Raw genomic sequence first — 21,495 nt, 5'->3', positions numbered from 1 at the left:
AAGTCCAGAATGCAGAGATGAGCACGGTTACAGCTGGGTAGTCTCTGGCACCTCCAGAGGTTGGCTGTAGAAATCATTGACCCAAGCCCAAGAGAAGTTGAAAGGGGGCAACAAGCTACATAAAAAAGGAGATGACACTGGTCCAGAGGCTCCCATTTTAATATTGAAAGCAGGGACTTCGGACTGATTGTCTGATGCACTGCTGTGTAACGCTTCACTCACCGGGTCCATCTCAAAGTAGACTAGCTCCCCGCCTGTCAGCGCGATCACCACCTGCCGCTGGTTCACTGCACATTTCACAATTGTCTTTTTACCAGGGGTCTTCCACTCGTTCACTCTCTTATCGGCACGGATATGACGGATCCCATCGGGGTACACCTAAAATGACAAGGGAAGCTGGACTTTTCTTCGGCTACAGTACCTTACATGTATTGAGACCCAAGTTCCAGTTTAAAAAAGCAAACAGGGTTATGTTGCACCAAATCACAACAACCTTAAAGAATACATTAAGAAAACGATTCTCTCACTCTTTCTGCCTCCTATCTCAGTGGTCAATCACGGCAAGAGATTCGACGAGCACAATCTAAAATTACAGCACTCAGCAGGAGCTAATTACTCTAACTTTACTTCCTTTATTTCATATCGTTCTTTGCTAAATATTTCCAATTCCCTTTTAAATATTAGTCTCTTCTTCTATAGCCACTTGTGGTAAAGCATGCCATGCTTTAATACACATCTAGACAAAAAGATAAATCTTCCAATATCCCCATCGTCCTTCCAGTGATAATCCCAGCTCTAATCTTGTTAATTTGCCAATTGGCGCATGCCATTTTTTCACTATTTACCATCCCTAAACCTCTCGTTAAGCCCGTCCCATATTCTCTTCTGGGGATAGGGGACTTGTGGTTACCCTCTTTCTCAACAAAGCATCAGCTCAGATTAAAACATTACCATATGGATAACAAAGACCAGAAATGACCAGGGTGGAGGACTATTACTGTAATTGTAACCATTAACAATTGTTCGATTGAATGCCTTCAAATCATGTGGGAAAGAAAGAAATCAACTCCACATTTAAAGTGCACCTTTTCTTTCTAAAGTTATCTTTCATAATTAGTTTCACTTTAATAAATCGAGCCATATAATGGCATGCACAGGAACAGCAGCAGGCTATTTAGCCACTCAAACCTGTGCCACCATGCCATTAGATTGTGGCTGGTCTGTATTTTCACTCCATCTATCTGTCTTGGTTCCATAACCCTCAATACCCTTGCCTATAAAAATATATCAGTTGTGAAACTTTCAACTGACCCCTAGCCTCAACAGACTTTTGAGAGAATTCCAAATTTTCACTACCCTGTGTGTGAAGAAGTGCTTCCTGACATTACCCCTGAATGGTCTAGCTCTAATTTTAAGGTTAGGCCCTCTTGTTCTGGATTCCCCACCCCAATAAGCTTTTATTATCCCAAACACCCCAATTACATCATTCCTTAATCTTCTGTACTCGAGAATACAAGCCTAGTCTATGCAACCTATCCTCATAATTAAAACCCTTTTAGCCCCTATATCATTGTAAAATTTCACTGCACCCGCTCTCCAAGGCCAATATATCCTTCCTGGAATGTTGTGTCTAGAACTGAATGCAGTACTTTAAATGGGGTCTAACTATAGCTTTAGAAACTAACATAACTTCCACCACTTCGCAGTCCAGACTTCGAGATAAAGGCCAACATTCCATTAGGCTTTTTAATTATTTAATGGACACTGTAGGAGTTTTCCCAATTAACACAAGGAATGTCTCACGTTTCAGCAAAATGTAACAGGACCGTGAAATTATCACTCTGCCAGTGTAACTTATCACTTTCACTAGGATTTCAGCATATACAGTACTGAGAACACAGCATTTTTGTACTTAGGATTATAATATTAAAGAAAAACAGCTGCACAATTATAAATTCTGTCCTGCCACTCTACAGTATGGAGTTGTCGAACACTGGGGTAAGGTAGTAGTGGTCATTAGGTCGGTCACTGCTGGTGGAAATTGACCAATTAAGCACGCTTCGCATGAAGCTTATTAGCTCGAGACTTTTCCTACACTAAACAGAATAAATACAATGCCTGGTGTTAATTACAAAAATGTTTTAAAAAGTCAGAATAAAGGCCCAAATTCTATAAATGATACACTATAAATTTTTCAGGATAACTGGACTGTGAAATAGAGGCAGACAGGTATGCAAAACCTATTGCACCAGTTACTGAGGCTCTGCTATTTTATGGCCAAGTAATTAAGGTTACTAATGGAAGCTGTGCCAGTGTGCAGGTCACACAACTAGTTACAAATGACATATGAAGGTGGATCTTGTATACAAGTTTTTCAACAGTAAACTTGTGAAACCATTCCATTTTACTTTCCACAGCAATAAAAGGAATTCTTTCAAGAAACCATGTTGTATGTTATAGGCAGGAGCAGAAGAGAAAAGGAGCAATGGACACAAACGTGGCTGAAAGTGGTACTTGATTGGACCAAGTCACAAACTTTATACCCCTACCTGGACCAGTGCATCCTCACCAAGCAAGGAGCAGGAGAGGGTGGGTGTGGTACCCAGAAATCCAGAGTCTGTGACTTCCTCTACAGTCTCACCAATAGACAGCACCAGCGTGGCGTTGACGAAAGACACAATGATGTATGCATCATACTCATCTAAACATACACAAAAAAAAAAAGGTGCAAAATACACTTGCAGGTTAACATTCAACACTGTTAAAAAGATGTATTATTGGCAAATTCAATTAAGAGTTTGAATTTTAAAATGCATTTAACTTACGCCTAATTATGGTCATTTTAAACTGCAATTCATTAATGTGTTATGTGGGTTTCATTTCTATCGTGTAAATACAAACTCCCAAGCCCACCTCAAAATAAATATTTGCTCTAGACTAAAACTACTTTGGATATAAAAATTTTCTTGAATGGAGTTAAACTGTCTCTTTCAGTATTCAGTCCTATGTGTATTTTGTGCTTGGGGATGATTGAGTGGGGGGTGCAAGAGGACAAAGTTCTAAAAGGGTTTGTAGTTGAGGGAAGACTGATTGATATTTGGAAAGTGAAACAGCAGTTAGTGTGATCAGGAGTCAGCTAGTGAGCCACTTCCACCCAGAATACAACTCAGAACGAGCCCTTAAATGTGGGAACATTAGCTACAGGCCAAAGTAGTGGGACAAAAGAAAGAATAATTTTCATCTTAAAACCTGTTAACATAAACCACTGTGACTGGAGACAAGAAAATCTTAGCAGTTGAGACAAAAAGGCTAATTAAATGTTCCAGAATCAGGACATGGAGGGAATTTCACTGAACTCTCAACTGTTGTGATCGGGAGGGCAGGAAGGTTACATCCCAGAACAGTTGACACATACGTTGCTAAACTGCTGGTTTGTAACAAAACCTATTTGGGCATCGGCAAGATCAAATTAATGTTTTTATTAATAAAAGTCCACTCATACAAGAGGCACCGTGTTAAAAAGAATCATTTGGTAATGATATATGGGGATGCTGCATTTGGCCAAACCAAATTGATTTAGGAGATTCCGATACTGATCTTGCATTAGGGGCTTCCTAAACTAATGCTGTATTAGGTTAAACCTCACTGATTTGGAGATTCCTGGTTCTTTCCTGGCCAAATCTACAAATCCTGCATTTTACATTCCACTATGGCCATCATAAAAACAAATGAAGAATCTCATAATTAACCCCTTCTCTGTTGCATGAACCGAAACCCTTGACATAACAAATGTTGGAATAACTATTGCATCACAGCTTAACGAAATGCCCCAATAAACCCCAAGTTCTGAAAGAATCAAACTCCCCATACCAAAGCACAACAAATATTCCTTAGCAATATACAAATGTTAAAGCAATAAGCACCCCCATAACTCCCCCACCTTTAAATTCAGTGTTGTCACTAGTATTTCAGGTGTAACCACTGCCGAAAGGAGTTTCCATTTCAATTTGAACTGTGTTGTACAATAATAAATTCTGTCCTTCCAAGCTGGAGTCACATCTGGAGAGGGAATTTTGAGTTGGGTATTAGGGTGAAGTTCTGATGGTTCCGAGCAGAGGTTGCAATTTGAGGTGATAAGAACTCTTGACAAGAAATGTATTGCGCAACATTACAGTGTAGTGACTTAGGTACATTGTTTCAGTATGGATAACAATAAACTACACAAGCCTAATGACAACACTGACATTGTTCATTGCTGATCCTTGTACGGATTCTATTGTTGGGGTGGGAGGGGGGCGCGGGGGTTACACTTTTCCAGCCAACATCCTTTAGTGTAGAATATCTGTATCGGCAGTACTTTGCTTCACGTAATCACTGGTTAGGACCGTTCTTTACAACATCTGTCCTAAACCAGTATCCAGGAGGCCCTACCAGCAGGTACGCACCTAGAGTGAGTAGCACCTTCCCCGGCCACCTGTGGGAGAGAAACAGAGGCTTGGTATTGGTAGAGATCGAGCCACCACATACCAGCCAGGGTTAGTACTGCTCTTTCAGACTCAAAAGAGGACAACCAGGGTACAAACTGCGATAACAAAAAGATCACTTGGGCTAGGCAAAGTCTGTACTCTCATATCCATCGAGTCAGTGCAGGCAAGCATTCCAGTCAGGCAAAGCCAGTATGAATAAAGCAACTGCAATCAAAAGGAAACCCACTGTTCAATCTAGTACATGTAACATTGCTGTGATGCAACAGAGACTGCAGTAACAGCAGTGCAAGATTACATTTAATTCTAAAGTTGCCATGCAGCAATATTCACTAATAAACCTGAAGAGCACCTTCAAATCCAATTCGAAAAAGGAATATATTCTCATCGACAAGTCGCCATTTCAGCTTTTCCATTCCTGTAGCATCTATCAGATTGCTTCAGGAATTCCAAATTTGACGTACTCCCAACCAAACCCCAGAATAAAGTTTACAATTGTGGCAAAAAAAAGTCTTCGATCCCACGGTTTCCCGATATTCCTGGGTTGTGGTCTTGCACCAGTGATTATCATACATTCCCTTTGTAAAAATATGTAATCAAGGCCACTCAACTTCCACTGGGTTGTATCATTTACAGGATGTGCCCAGCCCGAGAGATCATTATTGCAGTTTTCACTTCTGTACATCATTCACAAGTTACAAAGAAATACAGTGAATCATAGCATGCCTCCCACATCAACGACAATTTATGCTCAGTTACCCAATCTCCACCTAGGTAACTAGAGAACGCAACAACCAAGTGAAATACGCTGGGTGAGAGTAGGAAATTCATCCAATATCTCCGTTCATTATCGCCATCCAGTGACAGCAGCTGGAAAGTGCAAGTGCATGGATGTAGGACAAAGACAGGATCATGTTCAGCTGCAATACCTCCCAGTCACAGACTGCTGATAGCTATCTAGGCTCGCATATGAAGAATGACCACATGGGAAAGATAGCAGAGGATTGACAGCGCCTGTGGAATTGAACCACACACTAGCGAGAGCCAACACCAATAGGAAAGGGAGGAGAAAACTGGATAAAAGAAACATTGAAATTAGGACCAACTTCAAAAATAAATTATATTCACTCTCTTTTGAAAGGGTGAGGTTTTCATAGGAAAAATATCCACAACTTTGAATAAAGTGTGTTTCAGTGTCACTTCAGTCATTCTAAATACATTGGGTTAACCCAGCCTTTACATTCAAAATGACAAATGCACATGAGAATATATGGTTTTGATATCTAACCTCCAATATAGATCAAATCCATGGACGTGTTTAACTCTTCAGTCATTATTGAATTTTGAAACCAGGACAAAGTTGGCAAAATATGCATTTTCAGATGAAGTAAAAAAAAAAAGAATAGCAAATACAAAAAACCTGACAAGGCATTTTGAAATGCTAGTTTGGAAAGATTTTTAAATACAGGTACAGGGTATAAAACATTTTGGGAGAGAATCCTTCTTACGACATAAGTTAACCCTTTTTTTCCTCTTTCTAGCTGTTTCTCTGATTAAGTTCTATGTACCTTTTATTCAGGGGTTGTCAAGCAATTTCATTGTACTAAGAAAAAAACGATCTTTAGAAGTTCAAACTAAATCTATAGCTGGACCGAGGTATGGAACCAGAGGGATCTACCCCAACGTGCATGTGACAACATTATGTTCAACAATGCAACATGGAAACTTGCTGGATCAGAATTATTGCTTTCCTCAAAAAATATATTATTTTTGGAGAAATGGCATGAATTCCACCATTTCCCAGCGCTACACATTTACTGGACACAGTTAGGTGAGCATTACTGTACCCCAGCCAATACAAGTTTCTGCTCCACATATTGTTCAGGCCGTACCTTCCACGTGTCTTCTTACAGTCCATACAGCATTTGGGTTACCGGGCAGCTCCGAGACAGCCATTTCCGATACCTGTCAAAGAATGAGGGGGGGAAAACTGAACATATACCTACTTCATAAATTTTATAAAACAATTACCCACTTTAAAGAAGGGTTCAAACATCTTGCAAGGCGGTCCAATCAAACAGGGAGGGGGATGGAATCAGTGGGCAGGGAATGAGATTGTAGCGAGAGATCTTAGCTAATGGCTTTGGACTTCCCAATATTTAATGGGGGGAAATTTCTGCTCTTCTAATACAAGCAACGCAACAAATCATAGGCAGTGGAAGGATCATGGACTGCTGAATCAGAGAATTAGAACTTTCCCCAAATACATTTTGGAGAAGGGACATTATTCACATCATTTAATCAGCAGTGGTCACCCAAACCGGATCCTTTCCTCATCGTATGAGACGTTAAACCGAGGGCACATCTGCCCTCTCAGGTGGACGCAAAAGATCCCATGGCACTATTAAGAAGAAGAGCAGGAGAGTTAACCCTGACCAATATTTATCCCTCAATCAACATAACAAAAACAGATTACCCAGTCATTATCACATTGCTGTTTGAGTTTGCTGTGCCTAAGATGGCTGTCGCGTTTCCCACATCACAACAGTGACTACACGCCAAAAGTACTTCATTGGCTGTAAAGTGCTTTGAGATGTCCGGTGGTCGTGAAAGGCACTATATAAATGCAAGTCTTTCTTTTCTTTATCAGGTATCCAGACACAGGGCACAGCATGAGTCACTGGATTGCGATCAGGAGTGGAAGCCTTGACTGATTTCTCTCTGCCACCCCTGCCCCCCCCCCCTCACCCCCACTAATGCCCAATGGAGATCAGCTAACTAAGCAGCACACAGATGGAACCTAGGGCCTTCCAGTCTGTATGGCTCAATTATAGGCTGCTTCTAACAACTTAGGGATCAGGGAACCTCACACTGGCTAATTAAAGATATAGCCACCACCGTCCTCGTCAAATGGCCTCATATAATCCAAAATAATTCCACATCTCTCATACCTCAAGACCATGCCTCAAGACTCTCAATGATGACCTTGGCCCTCTCCCGCAGGCCACATATAACTGAGGTGTGTCTTCATTGGCCAGATCAGCAATCTGCAGATAAAAATATAAGCAATAGCTAAACATCGGTGGCAAACATATCGCTCATGACAACCCATGGACGGCTGAATCAGAAATAGAAGCTTTCCTCAAATTCATTTCGGAGAAGAGACATGATTTACATCATTTAGTCAGCAATATAAACAGTGGTCATTCATTGTGCCAACGTAAAGTGCACAAGCAAAACCTGTAAATGCTACAGTCCAGGCGATCTTGGTGAAACAAATGGAGCCCAGCTCAATTTACGAACGCCTGCCAAGTAAAGGATTTTTTTATACCTGGCACGTCAAAATTGGTGAAAGGCTGTCCAGCTCGTCCACTAGCACCAGGTTCTTGAGGGGTCGCGGCTGAAAGAAAAAGGTATCTCCTTCCTCCAAGGGCATAGCTGAGGAGAACTCTGGCTCATCGTCATCATCTCCCAGATGTGCGATCTGATAAAGGTAACTGGAACAAGAAAGAGGGGGCATTTGCTGATCTGCATAAAAGCTTTCTGAAGATTTATTTATTCAAGAATAAAAATCACACCAAAAGTCCTTGCTTGCATTGGCTTTATGTCTGTAGACCCACAACGGTTCAGGCTGGAATTAAGCCATTGATAATTTCACTACAGGAACCCCAGATATCCTATGCATATTCTATAGGAACTGTTTTGAGGACTAAAATATCTTTAAATCAGAGATAAAAACAAAGTGCAGTACATTTTAAATTTTTTGAAGATCAAGGCAGGTGAGGAAAGAACTACCAGCATTGTGACGTCTAATCAAAAGAAGCACATCCCTTAGAAAGGAGATAAAGATTCCTTCATACAATTATGCAAAAGCCTTCGATCCTGGGTCAACTAAAATCTTCATGACTGAGGTGGATAGATTATTGTTGGGTAAGGGTTTCAAAGGATACAGAGCAAAGGCAAATGGAGTCGAGGTAAAGTTAAGCCATATGATTGAATGGCGGAACAGGGTTGAACGGCCTACTCCTGCTTCTAAGGTATGCAAGCAGTGTGAGAAACAGCCAAGAAAAAGTATAAACTAGAATACCAGTGCTCCATCAAAGTAACTGGTAGAAGATTCCAAGACGACGAGAATTTTTTTTTCAGTGAGTTATGATGATCTGGAATCCACTGCCTGAAAGGGTAGTGAAAACAGATTCAATAATAACTTTCAACGGGGAATTGAATACTTGAATGTACAGCTATGGTGAAAGAGCAGGGGTATGGGACTAATTGAATAGCTTTTTCAAAGAGCCGATGGGCTGAATGGCCTCCTTCTGCACCTGGGCAGGACCAATGTCATACAGGGAGTGTTTGCTAGTGCTGTTGGGGAGGGGTTAAACTAATATGGCAGGGGGATGGAAACCTATGCAGGGAGACGGAGGGAAGTAGAATGGGGGCAGAAGCAAAAGAAAAGTAAAAGTGGAAGACAGAGAAACCCAAGGCAAAAAGCAAAAAGGGCCACATTACAGCAAAATTCTAAAAGGGGCAAAGTGTGTTAAAAAGACAAGCCTGAAGGCTCTGTGCCTCAATGCGAGGAATATTCGTAATAAAGGTGGACGAATTAACTGCACAGATAGCTGTTAACGGATATGATGTAATTGGCATTACGGAGACATGGCCCCAGGGTGACCAAGGCTGGGAACTCAACATCCAAGGGGTATTCAACATTCAGGAAGGATAGACAGAAAGGAAAAGGAGGTGGGGTGGCGTTGCTGGTTAAGGAGGAAATTAACGCAACAGTAAGGAAGGACATTAGCTTGGATGATGTGGAATCGGTATGGGTGGAGCTACGAAATACCAAAGGGCAGAAAACGCTAGTGGGAGTTCTGTACAGACCACCAAACATTAGTAGTGAGGTTGGGGATAGCATCAAACAAGAAATTAGGAATGCGTGCAATAAAGGTACAGCAGTTATCGTGGGCAACTTTAATCTACATACTGATTGGGCTAACCAAACTGGTAGCAATGTGGTGGAGGAGGATTTCCTGGAGTGTATTAGGGATGGTTTTCTAGACCAATATGTCGAGGAACCAACTAGAGGGCTGGCCATCCTAGATTGGGTGATGTGTAATGAGAAAGGACTAATTAGCAATCTTGTTGTGCGTGGCCCCTTGGGAAGAGTGACCATAATATGGTAGAATTCTTTATTAAGATGGAGAGTGACACAGTTAATTCAGAAACTAGGGTCCTGAACTTAAGGAAAGGTAACTTCGATGGTATGAGACGTGAATTGGCTAGAATAGATGGCGAGTGATACTTAAAGGTTTGACGGTGGATAGGCAATGGCAAACATTTAAAGATCACATGGATGAACTTCAACAATTGTACATCCCTGTCTGGAGTATAAATAAAAATGGGGAAGGTGGCTCAACCTGCCGCTAACAAGGGAAATTAAGGATAGTGTTAAATCCAAGGGAAAGGCATATAAATTGGCCGGAAAAAGCAGCAAACCTGAGGACTGGGAGAATTTTATCATCCAGCAGAGGAGGACAAAGGGTTTAATTAGAAGGGGGAAAATAGAGTATGAGAGGAAGCTTGCTGGGAACATAAAAACTGATTTCATATATCTATAGAAGCTTTTGCAGAGAAAAAGATTAGTGAAGCCAAACGTAGGTCCCTTGCAGTCCGATTCAGATGAATTTATAATGGGGAACAAATTCTTCGGTTCTGACTTCACGAAGAAAGACACAAATAACGTTCCGGAAATACTAGGGGGCCAAGGGTTTAGTCAGAAGGAGGAACTGAAGGATATCCTTATAAAGCAGGAAATTGTGTTAGGGAAATTGATGGGATTGAAGGCCGATAAATCCCCGGGGCCTGATAATCTGCATCCCAGAGTACTTAAGGAAGTGGCCCTAGAAATATTGAATGCATTGGTGATCATTTTCCAACAGTCTATCAACTCTGGATCAGTTCCTATGGACTGGAGGGTAGCTAATGTAGCACCACTTTTTAAGAAGGGAGGGAGAGAAAAAACAGGTAATTATAGACCGGTTAGCCTGACATCAGTAGTGGGGAAAATGTTAGAATCAATTATTAAAGATGAAATAGCAGCGCATTTGGAAAGCAATGACAGGATCGGTCCAAGTCAACATGGATTTATGAAAGGGAAATCATGCTTGACAAATCTTCTAGAATTTTTTGAGGATGTAACTCGTAGAGTGGACAAGGGAGAACCAGTGGATGTAGTGTATTTGGACTTTCAGAAGGCTTTTGACAAGGTCCCACACAAGAGATTTTTGTGCAAAATTAAAGCACGTAGCATTGGGGGTAATACTGACAGAAAGCAGAGTCAGGATAAACGGGTCCTTTTCAGAATGGCAGGCAGTGGCTAGTGGGATCCCAGCTATTTACAATATACATTAATGATTTAGATGAAGGAATTGAGTGCAATATCTCCAAGTTTGCAGATGACACTAAGCTGGGTGGTGGTGTGAGCTGTGAGGAGGATGCCAAAAAGCTGCAGGGTGACTTGGACAGGTTAGGTGAATGGACAAACACATGGCAGATGCAGTATAATTTGGATAAATGAGGTTATCCACTTTGTGGGCAAAAACACAAAGGCAAAATATTATCTGAATGGCAGCAGATTAGGAAAAGGGGAGGTGCAACGAGACCTGGGTGTCATGGTTCATCAGTCATTGAAAGTTGGCATGCAGGTACAGCAGGCGGTGAAGGAGGCAAATGGTATGTTGGCCTTCATAGCTAGGGGATTTTAGTACAGGAGCAGGGAAATTTAACTGCAGTTGTACAGGGCCTTGGTGAGGCCTCACCTGGAATATTGTGTTCAGTTTTGGTCTCCTATCTGAGGAAGGACCTTTTTGCTATGGAGGGAGTGCAGCGAAGGTTCACCAGACTGATTCCCGGGATGGCAGGACTGACATATGAGGAGAGACTGGATTGACTGGGCTTGTATTCACTGGAGTTTAGAAGGATGAAAGGGGATCTCAGAAACATAAAATTCTGACGGAACCGAACAGGTTAGATGCAGAAAGAATGTTCCCAATGTTGGGGAAGTCCAGAACTAGGGGACACAGTCTAAGAATAAGGGGTAAGCCATTTAAGACTGAGATGAGGAGAAACTTCTTCACTCAGAGTTGTTAACCTGTGGAATTCCCTACCGCAGAGAGTTGTTGATGCCAGTTCATTGGATATATTCAAGAGGGAGTTAGATATGGCCCTTACGGGATCAAGGGGTATGGAGAGAAAGCAGGAAAGGAGTACTGAGGTGAATGATCAGCCATGATCTTATTGAATGGTGGTGCAGGCTCGAAGGGCTGAATGGCCTACTCCTGCACCTATTTTCTATGTTTCATTCTACGCCAGGATCGTACTTCTGATTTGCCACATACAGGATTCCTTACCACAAGTACCAAAAGATTCCCACGGGACCAGAAATCACGTCACCTTTGATTCTTCTGCCAATTACTTTGGTGCGGCATCAGTATTATTTTATTTCATATTCCCCTTCCATTTTAATTAGTCCATTTTCTAGTCATTTTTATTACTCATTGATTTGTTTGTAGACCTAAAAGCTTAGAGCATGATCTGTCAGATTTAGCGAAATTAGGCACTGTGCAAATTAACAGCGAGCTGGGTTCAAGCTTTGCAAGTGGTCAGAGTCTGCATGATATGCATCTATGATGCTTCAAAACCCCAGATTTATGGTAACGAGAATTGTTCTCAGTGGCCAATTATACAACACCGTCCGATGCCTTGGGACAACTAATAACTCATCATCTTGGCCACGGAATGGGGAGGAAGAAATATAGAAAATATAAATGAAACAGCTATTTAATTTTTACAACATCTACCATGATGAGCAGTACAACACTCCATACTCACTGATTGCCAAATTCTGAAGCGACAAAGAGGAACCCAGTCTTCAGTACACACATGGCAGTAGACACAGGAACAGTGTCAAAGTACTTCAGCCTGATTTCAGTCACCTGTAAATATACAAAGAACACAACTTTAGAAAATAATGCAGGAATTCAATCAGAGGAGAGACAGAGGTGAAAGAAGGAACCATCAGCTTTTTATTGCACCCTGTCTCGCGTGAGGCATTAAACGAGCCTCCGCAGACATTTGAGCATTCAAGTCTTAAACTTGAATGACAATTGAGCTTTACAGAGTTACTGGTCTAGGAAAAAGCGCATTTGGCAGGAAACCAGAAATTAAAACCATTCATTATTTTGGGGAAAGGTGAAATACACTGTCAGAAGTTTACTCATCTTTATATTTTACAAACAATGAGAAATCATCTTAAATTCTTCTTTCCAAAAGAAGTTGCCATTTACAGCAAACCGATGCTTGTAAGTGCGCTGTGTTGGGTCGTCCAACTAAGAACTGCTAGCTTGAATGACGGATTTAGTAGGTCCATCTTTGATTAGCTGTGATTACAGTAAACCATTCCAGTCCTGGATACTGATCTTAGCACATCAACTCTATAAAAAGGTCAGTACAACAAAGCTCAGGGTTAAGTATATATTCATTTTTCTTTAAATGAAAAAAGAATGTCAGTTTAGTTAGAGACTATATTAAAGTGCAAGCTTAGACCACAGAAAACCCACAAAATGTTTGCTGAGTTGGAGGTGTCTACAGGGATTTTACTTATAGTCCCCAAGTCATAGACAAGAATCTATAATTTAAGGGTCTGCTTACCATGTCCTCATCTGTTTCCAGTGTGATTTTGAAGATGTCGCCTTGTTCAGTCTGTGCCAGGAAGAAGAACATAGACTTTGTTTTGTGCGTGGCGGAGCAGACAAAGATCATTCCTCGCTCAGGATCATCCAGGTCATTCTGTAAGGGAAAGCAGCAGTTATATTGAAGTGCCACGTGTAACATGTTTCTACTAAAATCAGTCAATCCGCTGGGATTTCATTGCAGGTCACCATCACTAACAGTTTGATTACTCATTTGCCTGTCCCACCAGATCTTCTCCCCGTCTCTCAATATCATTGACTTGTGCTGAACTGCAGCTTCATACGTTAGCCAGTACCTCACCCAAGTGGCCATTTTCCAGCTGTGACCAGTGTTCGACAGGGGGCTACCACAGCCAAGGCCAAACTGTGACCCCCACACAGGCACTTCCAGCAGGGGGACACCGGATAATGATCTGATGCAGAAAACCCAGCGAATTTTACCCCTCCTGAACTCGGGCAATTGGAAGCTGAATGAAACATTGAACCTGCAAACTTCATGGTCTGTACGGAAAGATATTTAACCGGCAGGACATTATATTGAGCCACTCCCTCCCTCTACATAGAGGGGTAGCTGACCAACCACAATATAACCAAATCACATATTGCCAACAAACTACAATCACCCTGCAAGTCTATAATGCTGATTATAGATGTCAGTTTGTCCCACCCAAGTCAGAAGACTGTGGATTCAAGCTCTACCCCAGGGGCACATAATGTAGGCTGACATTTCAGTACAGTATGGCACTGCTATCGGTGCCGACTTTTGGATGAGACATGAAACATTTGCCCGTTCAAGGGGACGTAAAAGACCCCATGGCACCATTCAAAGAGCAGCGAGTGCTTTTGCTGTCCTGGCCAACATTCCTCCCTTGTCCAAAGTCACCAAAAAACAAATCATCTGTTCATTAACGTCATCTACAGTCTGTGGAACTTTGCTGTGCACAAATGAGCTTTACTACGAAACAACATAGACGACACTTTAGAAGTAATTCACTGGCTGTGAAATGCTTTAGGACATTGAGGATATGAAAGTGCTATATAAATGCTAATTATTTCTGTAGTTCCACAGCCAGTTTTCAGTATTCAAATTATGGGCAAGTTGAAATACCTTTCTATGCTGCAAAATGAATGCATTTGTGCCCAAATGTGTGGAGCAAGCATGTATTAAGGTAACAAATTTCTTACCCTTCTCCTGGGGATGGGGCATCGAATATCAGGCTGGTCCCCAAAATTTTTATACGTGATATAGTTTTCAGAGCAGATTAGCACACCACTGGGTCCGTCAGAGCCTCCTGGAACTGGAGTAGAGAAAGATTTCAATATAAATGTTCCAAAGTAATCATTTAGCCCCATTTTTGGCTTCAAATTAAGCAGACTCAGGAGGCTTTTAAAGTTGCAGTCTCACGACAGCACTCATTGAAGTATAAACAGGAAGAAATAAGAAATGAAAGCAGAAACTCCTGAAAACTCCCACCAGTATCAAAAAGGACTGGTTAATGTTTTGAATAGAGACCCGTGTATCAGAGTTTGAACATTTCATTGCCTGAAAGAAACATTGCCCTGTTTTCTATCCCCTTATGCTGACGGGCCGAGATAGGATATTTGCTATTCTTGAAATCACAAATCTCAACATAACTTTGGCCTGTACCATATTGCTGTTCCCTTAGAATTAACCCAGTGAGTGCTGATAACAAGCAGTGACCTAGCTGTGAGGAGCTGCCGAGCCCAGAAAAAAGATACAGCTGAACTCGCATCCACTTGCGGGGACAGTCTGGGAGCAGCAGCCCATTAACTCAGCTTCCTGGCAATTTCTGAATTAAACTTTAAAAAAAATTAAAACTGGCTATGTGGATACTCACAGTGAGGCAGAGAACGGGCCTTTATGTTAGCCCCAATAGCCATTGCACATTCCACTCACAGCAGAGCTCGATATGCGCTGTGCCCCTCCTGCCACAACAGGGACACACTCTCACTTCCCTCACCATGCTCAACTGGACATCCCTCCTTCCCCACTCTCCCAACCTTCACCCGCAGCCAGGTCCCAGTCAACACCGTCCCCCATCATCTCTCAGGCCAGTGATGGTAAAATAAATTAAGTCATGAATCCACTTCGAGATAGACCCACTTGTGTATATCAGGCTTGCCACTGCTTAAATGGAGAAGTTCCTTTGCAGATGCAATTAGAATCACAGAAGCCAGGGATTTCCAAAATACAAGGTGGTAGACAAAAGTACTAACACAAAAGCAAAATACTGCGGATGCTGGAATTTGAAATAAAAACAGAAAATGCTGGAAATCTCAGCGGGTCCAGCAGCATCTGCGGAGAGAAACAAGAGTTAACATTTCAGGTCTATGACCCTTCGACAAAAGCAGCAAGTCCATTTTCCAGAGTTTTGTCACTGATCTTGTTAGGAGTAGTGTTAGGGAAGTACCAAGGCACAAAAAAAGGGCCAAGGGGGGGGGGGGGGGGGGGGGGTGGAGGGGGAGAAGAGAAGAGAGAAAGTGGTGGAGTCATTGGTCCATTTTTCCAGCGAGTGAACTGCACGCCTGTTCTCGATCAGGCAATGCGTGCCATGGACTTATTGCGCACAATTTTTTCCTCCTGTAGTTTTCTCATCAATTTGGGTATCAGCGTCCCAGTTCTGGGAGAAGATACTAGGGCTGGGCAATGGAACGCTTTCCCGTTTCCATGACTGTCAACATTCAAGTACGCTTCAGTTAGGTTATAGTGTGGGTTTAGATGCAGAGTAAAGCTTCCCAACTCTGCCGAGGAATACTCGTCAACCCCGACCTCATACCAACACTCCGTACCGTACCACAGACATTTTTCATTTCCTGCAACATCACGTGGCCCTGGTAAAATTAACAAATTCACATCAAATTAGAACAGTTTTTCTTATTGCCTGGGACAAATCGAAACCGAGTTAAGATTGCTCACTCATTCCACGTAGGATCTTTACAGCCAACGGAGAACCCACCATTTGGGATAAATTTTAACCCAAGGCCCAGATATAACAGCGGGTCATCGACCCGAAACATTAACTGTTTCTCTCCACAGATGCTGCCTGACCCGCTGAGATTTCCAGCATTTTCTGTTTTTTTTCAGATTCCAGTACTTTGCATGAAAAGTCAGTGCTTGGCCAACCGCTCCAGCCAGCCTCCCACTTCATCATGCCAATGTAAACTGCTGTGTACGAACACAAAATCACAACACATGCTCATTAACCAGCAGTAAGTTCCAGCTCACCAAATGTGATTTAGTCGCATCGGAACACACTCGGTATACCTGTAATCAGGAAGTTGCCATGTTCTTCCAGAGGTTCGCTGTACTTCCTCACAACATGGTTCAGGCCCAAGTCCAACTCGTAGAATGTCAGTGTCTGTTGAGTGTTGGCTGCTGCCTCACCTGTAGGATCGCTGTCGGCCTCCTACAGATGCAGAGAAACATTCAATCCAGGAAATACAGACTCTTAGATGCTTGTTTAACTCTCAGATGCTTTAACTTCCCACAATTTTATCACTGAAGGTACAATGAATAATTTCTCATTACGTGGCCATTAATCTGCTGAATTTTGAAGATCTATATGGAATCCAGCCATTGAGACAAGATGCACTTTTTAAATGTAATCCATTTTATTCCCTTCCCCATCACCTCCGAATTTATATATCAGCAGGCTATTCTTTCGCCATGGGTATTGCGCACGAACCCGATTGCGTTGACAGACGCATACCATCCCAATCAAGAATAGGAACCTTGGCACAGGCGGGCAAATCAAACTCGGGAGCTTCCTTGTCCGTACAGCCTTGTGATATGTTAAGCTGTGTCTTCAGCAACTGTATCAACAGGAGAGGTCCCAATGCAACTGGTTCCATTGCTACCATAAAACCACAGACGTTTACAGCACAGCAGGGAGACTATTTGGCCCATCATACCTGTGCTGGCTTTTGGATACAGCAATTTCAGTACAGGGCATTCCATGCCACTGGCCAGTGTGCTCAGTGTTGGCATTACAATGGCAGACAAGCACAAGCAGAAAAGCCAGTTTGTGAAAAGTTATGATGGAAGGACCATTCATTTTAGTGTTATTTCAGAGGTGGATACAGGTAGAAGTGGTCTTGAGAAATATAAGTAAATGACATATAGAGTTAGTAATGTGATGGAGTTAGTAAACTGATTTATTTCCATGTAATAAAGTACTGCTAATCTTCCTGCATTGACATTAACTCCATGAGCACACACTGTCCTAGAAAACTGCTCCTTCAAGGCTGCAAAATCTTATCCCAGCACATTACAAAGCTGTGCTCTATTCTCAACGCCCACAATACAGATAACACAAGCAGGATTGATCTCGCTGATTCTCCCCTCACTACACCGGCGAGAGGCAGCGGCCTATAAAGGCTCAGCAGTCGGGCAGTCCGGGGGAGCGTCGAGAGAGGCAGGAGTCGGCAAGAGGCAGTGGCCTATAAAGGCTCAGCAGTCGGGCAGTCCGGGGGAGCGTCGAGAGAGGCGGGAGTCGGCAAGAGGCAGCGGCCTATAAAGGCTCAGCAGTCGGACAGTCCGGGGAGTGTCGAGAGAGGCAGGAGTCGGTGAGAGGCAGCGGCCTATAAAGGCTCAGCAGTCGGGCAGTCCGGGGAGCGTCGAGAGAGGCGGGAGTCAGCGGCCTATAAAGGCTCAGCAGTGGGGCAGTCCGGGGAGAGTAGAGAGGCGTGGCTTGTACAGCTCCAGCTGGGAGAGAAAGCAAAAAAGTAGAAAGAAATCAAAAAGTGATGTCACAGCCAAGGGTGTAAGTAATTGGCGAGTAGCTTTTCTTTTTCTTTTTTATATCAGTCAGTAACTTTTAACATTGTTGTTGCCAATTTTAGTGTATCTAAGGGTTAAGTCATGGCAGGAGAGCTCGGTCACGTGATATGCTCCTCCTGTACCATGTGGGAACTCGGACACTTCCGGTGTCGACTACATCTGCGGGAAGTGTATCCGCCTTCAGCTCCTGACGGACCGAGTTGCGGAGTTGGAGCTGAGGATGGATTCACTCTGGAGCATCCACGATGCTGAGAATGACGTGAGTAGCACGTGTAGCGAGTTGGTCTTATCGCAGGTGAAGGGTCCACAGCCAGATAGGGAATAGAAGACCAGCAGGAAGAGCAGTGCAAGGAAGGTAGTGCAGGGGTCCCCTGCGGTCATCCCCCTGCTAAACAGATACACCGTTTTGAGTACTGTTGAGGGGGATGACTCATCAGGGGAGGGCAGCAGCAGCCAAGTTCATGGCAACATGGCTGGCTCTGTTGCACAGGAGGGCAGGAAAGAGAGTGGGAGAGTGATAGTGATAGGGGATTCAATTGCGAGGGGAATAGATAGGCGTTTCTGCGGCCGCAACCGAGACTCCAGGATGGTATGTTGCCTCCCTGGTGCAAGGGTCAAGGATGTCTCGGGGCGGGTGCAGGACATTCTAAAAAGGGAGGGAGAACAGCCAGTTGTCGTGGTGCACATTGGTACCAACGACATAGGTTTAAAAATAGGGATGAGGTCCTACAAAACGAATTTAAAGAGCTAGGAGCTAAATTAAAAAGTAGGACCTCAAAAGTAGTAATCTCAGGATTGCTACCAGTGCCACGTGCTAGTCAGAGTAGGAATCGCAGGATAGCACAGATGAATACGTGGCTTGAGCAGTGGTGCAACAGGGAGGGATTCAAATTCTGGGGCATTGGAACCGGTTCTGGGGGAGGTGGGACCAGTACAAACCGGACGGTCTGCACCTGGGCAGGACCGGAACCAATGTCCTAGGGGGAGTGTTTGCAAGTGCTGTTGGGGAGGAGTTAAACTAATATGGCAGGGGGATGGGAACCAATGCAGGGAGACGGAGGGAAACAAAAAAGGAGACAAAAGCAAAAGACAGAAAGGAGATGAGGAAAAGTGGAGGGCAGAGAAACCCAAGACAAAGAACAAAAAGGGCCACTGTACAGCAAAATTCTAAAAAAACGAAGGGTGTTAAAAAAACAAGCCTGAAGGCTTTGTGTCTCAATGCAAGGAGTATCCGTAATAAGGTGGATGAATTAACGGTGCAAATAGATGTTAACAAATATGATGTGATCGGGATTACGGAGACGTGGCTCCAGGATGATCAGGGCTGGGAACTCAACATCCAGGAGTATTCAACATTCAGGAAGGATAGAATAAAAGGAAAAGGAGGTGGGGTAGCATTGCTGGTTAAAGAGATTAATTAATGCAATAGTTAGGAAGGACATTAGCTTGGATGATGTGGAATCTATATGGGTAGACCGGCAGAACACCAAAGGGCAAAAAACGTTAGTGGGAGTTGTGTACAGACCTCCAAACAGTAGTAGTGATGTTGGGGAGGGCATCAAACAGGAAATTAGGGGTGCATGCAATAAAGGTGCAGCAGTTATAATGGGTGATTTTAATATGCACATAGATTGGGCTAGCCAAACTGGAAGCAATACGGTGGAGGAGGATTTCCTGGAGTGCATAAGGGATGGTTTTCTAGACCAATATGTCGAGGAACCAACTAGGGGGGAGGCCATCTTAGACTGGGTGTTGTGTAATGAGAGAGGATTAATTAGCAATCTCGTTGCGAGAGGCCCCTTGGGGATGAGTGACCATAATATGGTGGAATTCTGCATTAGGATGGAGAATGAAACAGTTAATTCAGAGACCATGGTCCAGAACTTAAAGAAGGGTAACTTTGAAGGTATGAGGCGTGAATTGGCTAGGACAGATTGGCGAATGATACTTAAGGGGTTGACAGTGGATGGGCAATGGCAGACATTTAGAGACCGCATGGATGAATTACAACAATTGTACATTCCTGTCTGGCGTAAAAATAAAAAAGGGAAGGTGGCTCAACCGTGGCTATCAAGGGAAATCAGGGATAGTATTAAAGCCAAGGATGTGGCATACAAATTGGCCAGAAATCGCAGCGAACCCGGTGACTGGGAGAAATTTAGAACTCAGCAGAGGAGGACAAAGGGTTTGATTCGGGCAGGGAAAATAGAGTATGAGAGGAAGCTTGCAGGGAACATTAAAACAGACTGCAAAAGCTTCTATAGATATGTAAAGAGAAAAAGGTTAGTAAAGACAAACGTAGGTCCCCTGCAGTCAGAATCAGGGGAAGTCATAACGGGGAACAAAGAAATGGCAGACCAATTGAACAAGTACTTTGGTTCGGTATTCACTAAGGAGGACACAAAACAACCTTCCGGATATAAAAGGGTTCAGAGGGTCTAGTAAGAAGGAGGAACTGAGGGAAATCCTTATTAGTCGGGAAATTGTGTTGGGGAAATTGATGGGATTGAAGGCTGATAAATCCCCAGGGCCTGATGGACTGCATCCCAGAGTACTTAAGGAGGTGGCCTTGGAAATAGCGGATGCATTGACAGTCATTTTCCAACATTCCATTGACTCTGGATCAGTTCCTATCGAGTGGAGGGTAGCCAATGTAACCCCACTTTTTAAAAAAGGAGGGAGAGAAAACAGGGAATTATAGACCGGTCAGCCTGACATCAGTAGTGGGTAAAATGATGGAATCAATTATTAAGGATGTCATAGCAGCGCATTTGGAAAGAGGTGACATGATAGGTCCAGGTCAGCATGGATTTGTAAAAGAGAAATCATGCTTGACAAATCTTCTGGAATTTTTTTGAGGATGTTTCCAGTAGAGTGGACAAAGGGAGAACCAGTTGATGTGGTATATTTGGACTTTCAGAAGGCTTTCGACAAGGTCCTACACAAGAGATTAATGTGCAAAGTTAAAGCACATGGGATTGGAGGTAGTGTGCTGACATGGATTGAGAACTGGTTGGCAGACAGGAAGCAAAGAGTAGGAGTAAATGGGTACTTTTCAGAATGGCAGGCAGTGACTAGTGGGGTACCGCAAGGTTCTGTGCTGGGGCCTCAGCTGTTTACACTGTACATTAATGATTTAGACGAGGGGATTGAATGTAGTATCTCCAAATTTGCGGATGACACTAAGTTGGGTGGCAGTGCGAGCTGCGAGGAGGATGTGATGAGGCTGCAGAGTGATTTGGATAGGTTAGGTGAATGGGCAAATGCATGGCAGATGAAGTATAATGTGGATAAATGTGAGGTTATCCACTTTGGTGGTAAAAACAGAGAGACAGACTATTATCTGAATGGTGACAGATTAGGAAAAGGAGGTGCAACGAGACCTGGGTGTCATGGTACATCAGTCATTGAAGGTTGGCATGCAGGTATAGCAGGCGGTTAAGAAAGCAAATGGCATGTTGGC

At 43.1% G+C, this 21,495-nt stretch overlaps 1 protein-coding gene across 2 annotated transcripts in view; it reads right to left on the bottom strand.

The window, feature by feature from the left end:
- The window catches only part of sf3b3 (splicing factor 3b, subunit 3), a 60,780-nt gene that overhangs the window by 28,514 nt on the left and 10,771 nt on the right, over positions 1-21,495 (bottom strand). For both annotated transcript variants that reach the window (XM_070897762.1, XM_070897763.1), the window contains exons 6-14: positions 16,518-16,659; positions 14,417-14,529; positions 13,191-13,328; positions 12,372-12,475; positions 7,816-7,981; positions 7,436-7,531; positions 6,377-6,449; positions 2,550-2,701; positions 223-378 (exon numbers count right to left, since the gene is read on the bottom strand). In XM_070897762.1, coding sequence (XP_070753863.1) covers positions 223-378; positions 2,550-2,701; positions 6,377-6,449; positions 7,436-7,531; positions 7,816-7,981; positions 12,372-12,475; positions 13,191-13,328; positions 14,417-14,529; positions 16,518-16,659 — 1,140 coding nt within the window. The remainder of the gene's footprint in view (positions 1-222; positions 379-2,549; positions 2,702-6,376; positions 6,450-7,435; positions 7,532-7,815; positions 7,982-12,371; positions 12,476-13,190; positions 13,329-14,416; positions 14,530-16,517; positions 16,660-21,495) is intronic.

Source organism: Pristiophorus japonicus, chromosome 13, assembly GCF_044704955.1.
Source record: "Pristiophorus japonicus isolate sPriJap1 chromosome 13, sPriJap1.hap1, whole genome shotgun sequence".
Lineage (NCBI taxonomy): Eukaryota > Metazoa > Chordata > Chondrichthyes > Pristiophoridae > Pristiophorus > Pristiophorus japonicus.
This window is presented reverse-complemented; position numbering and strand designations above follow the sequence as displayed.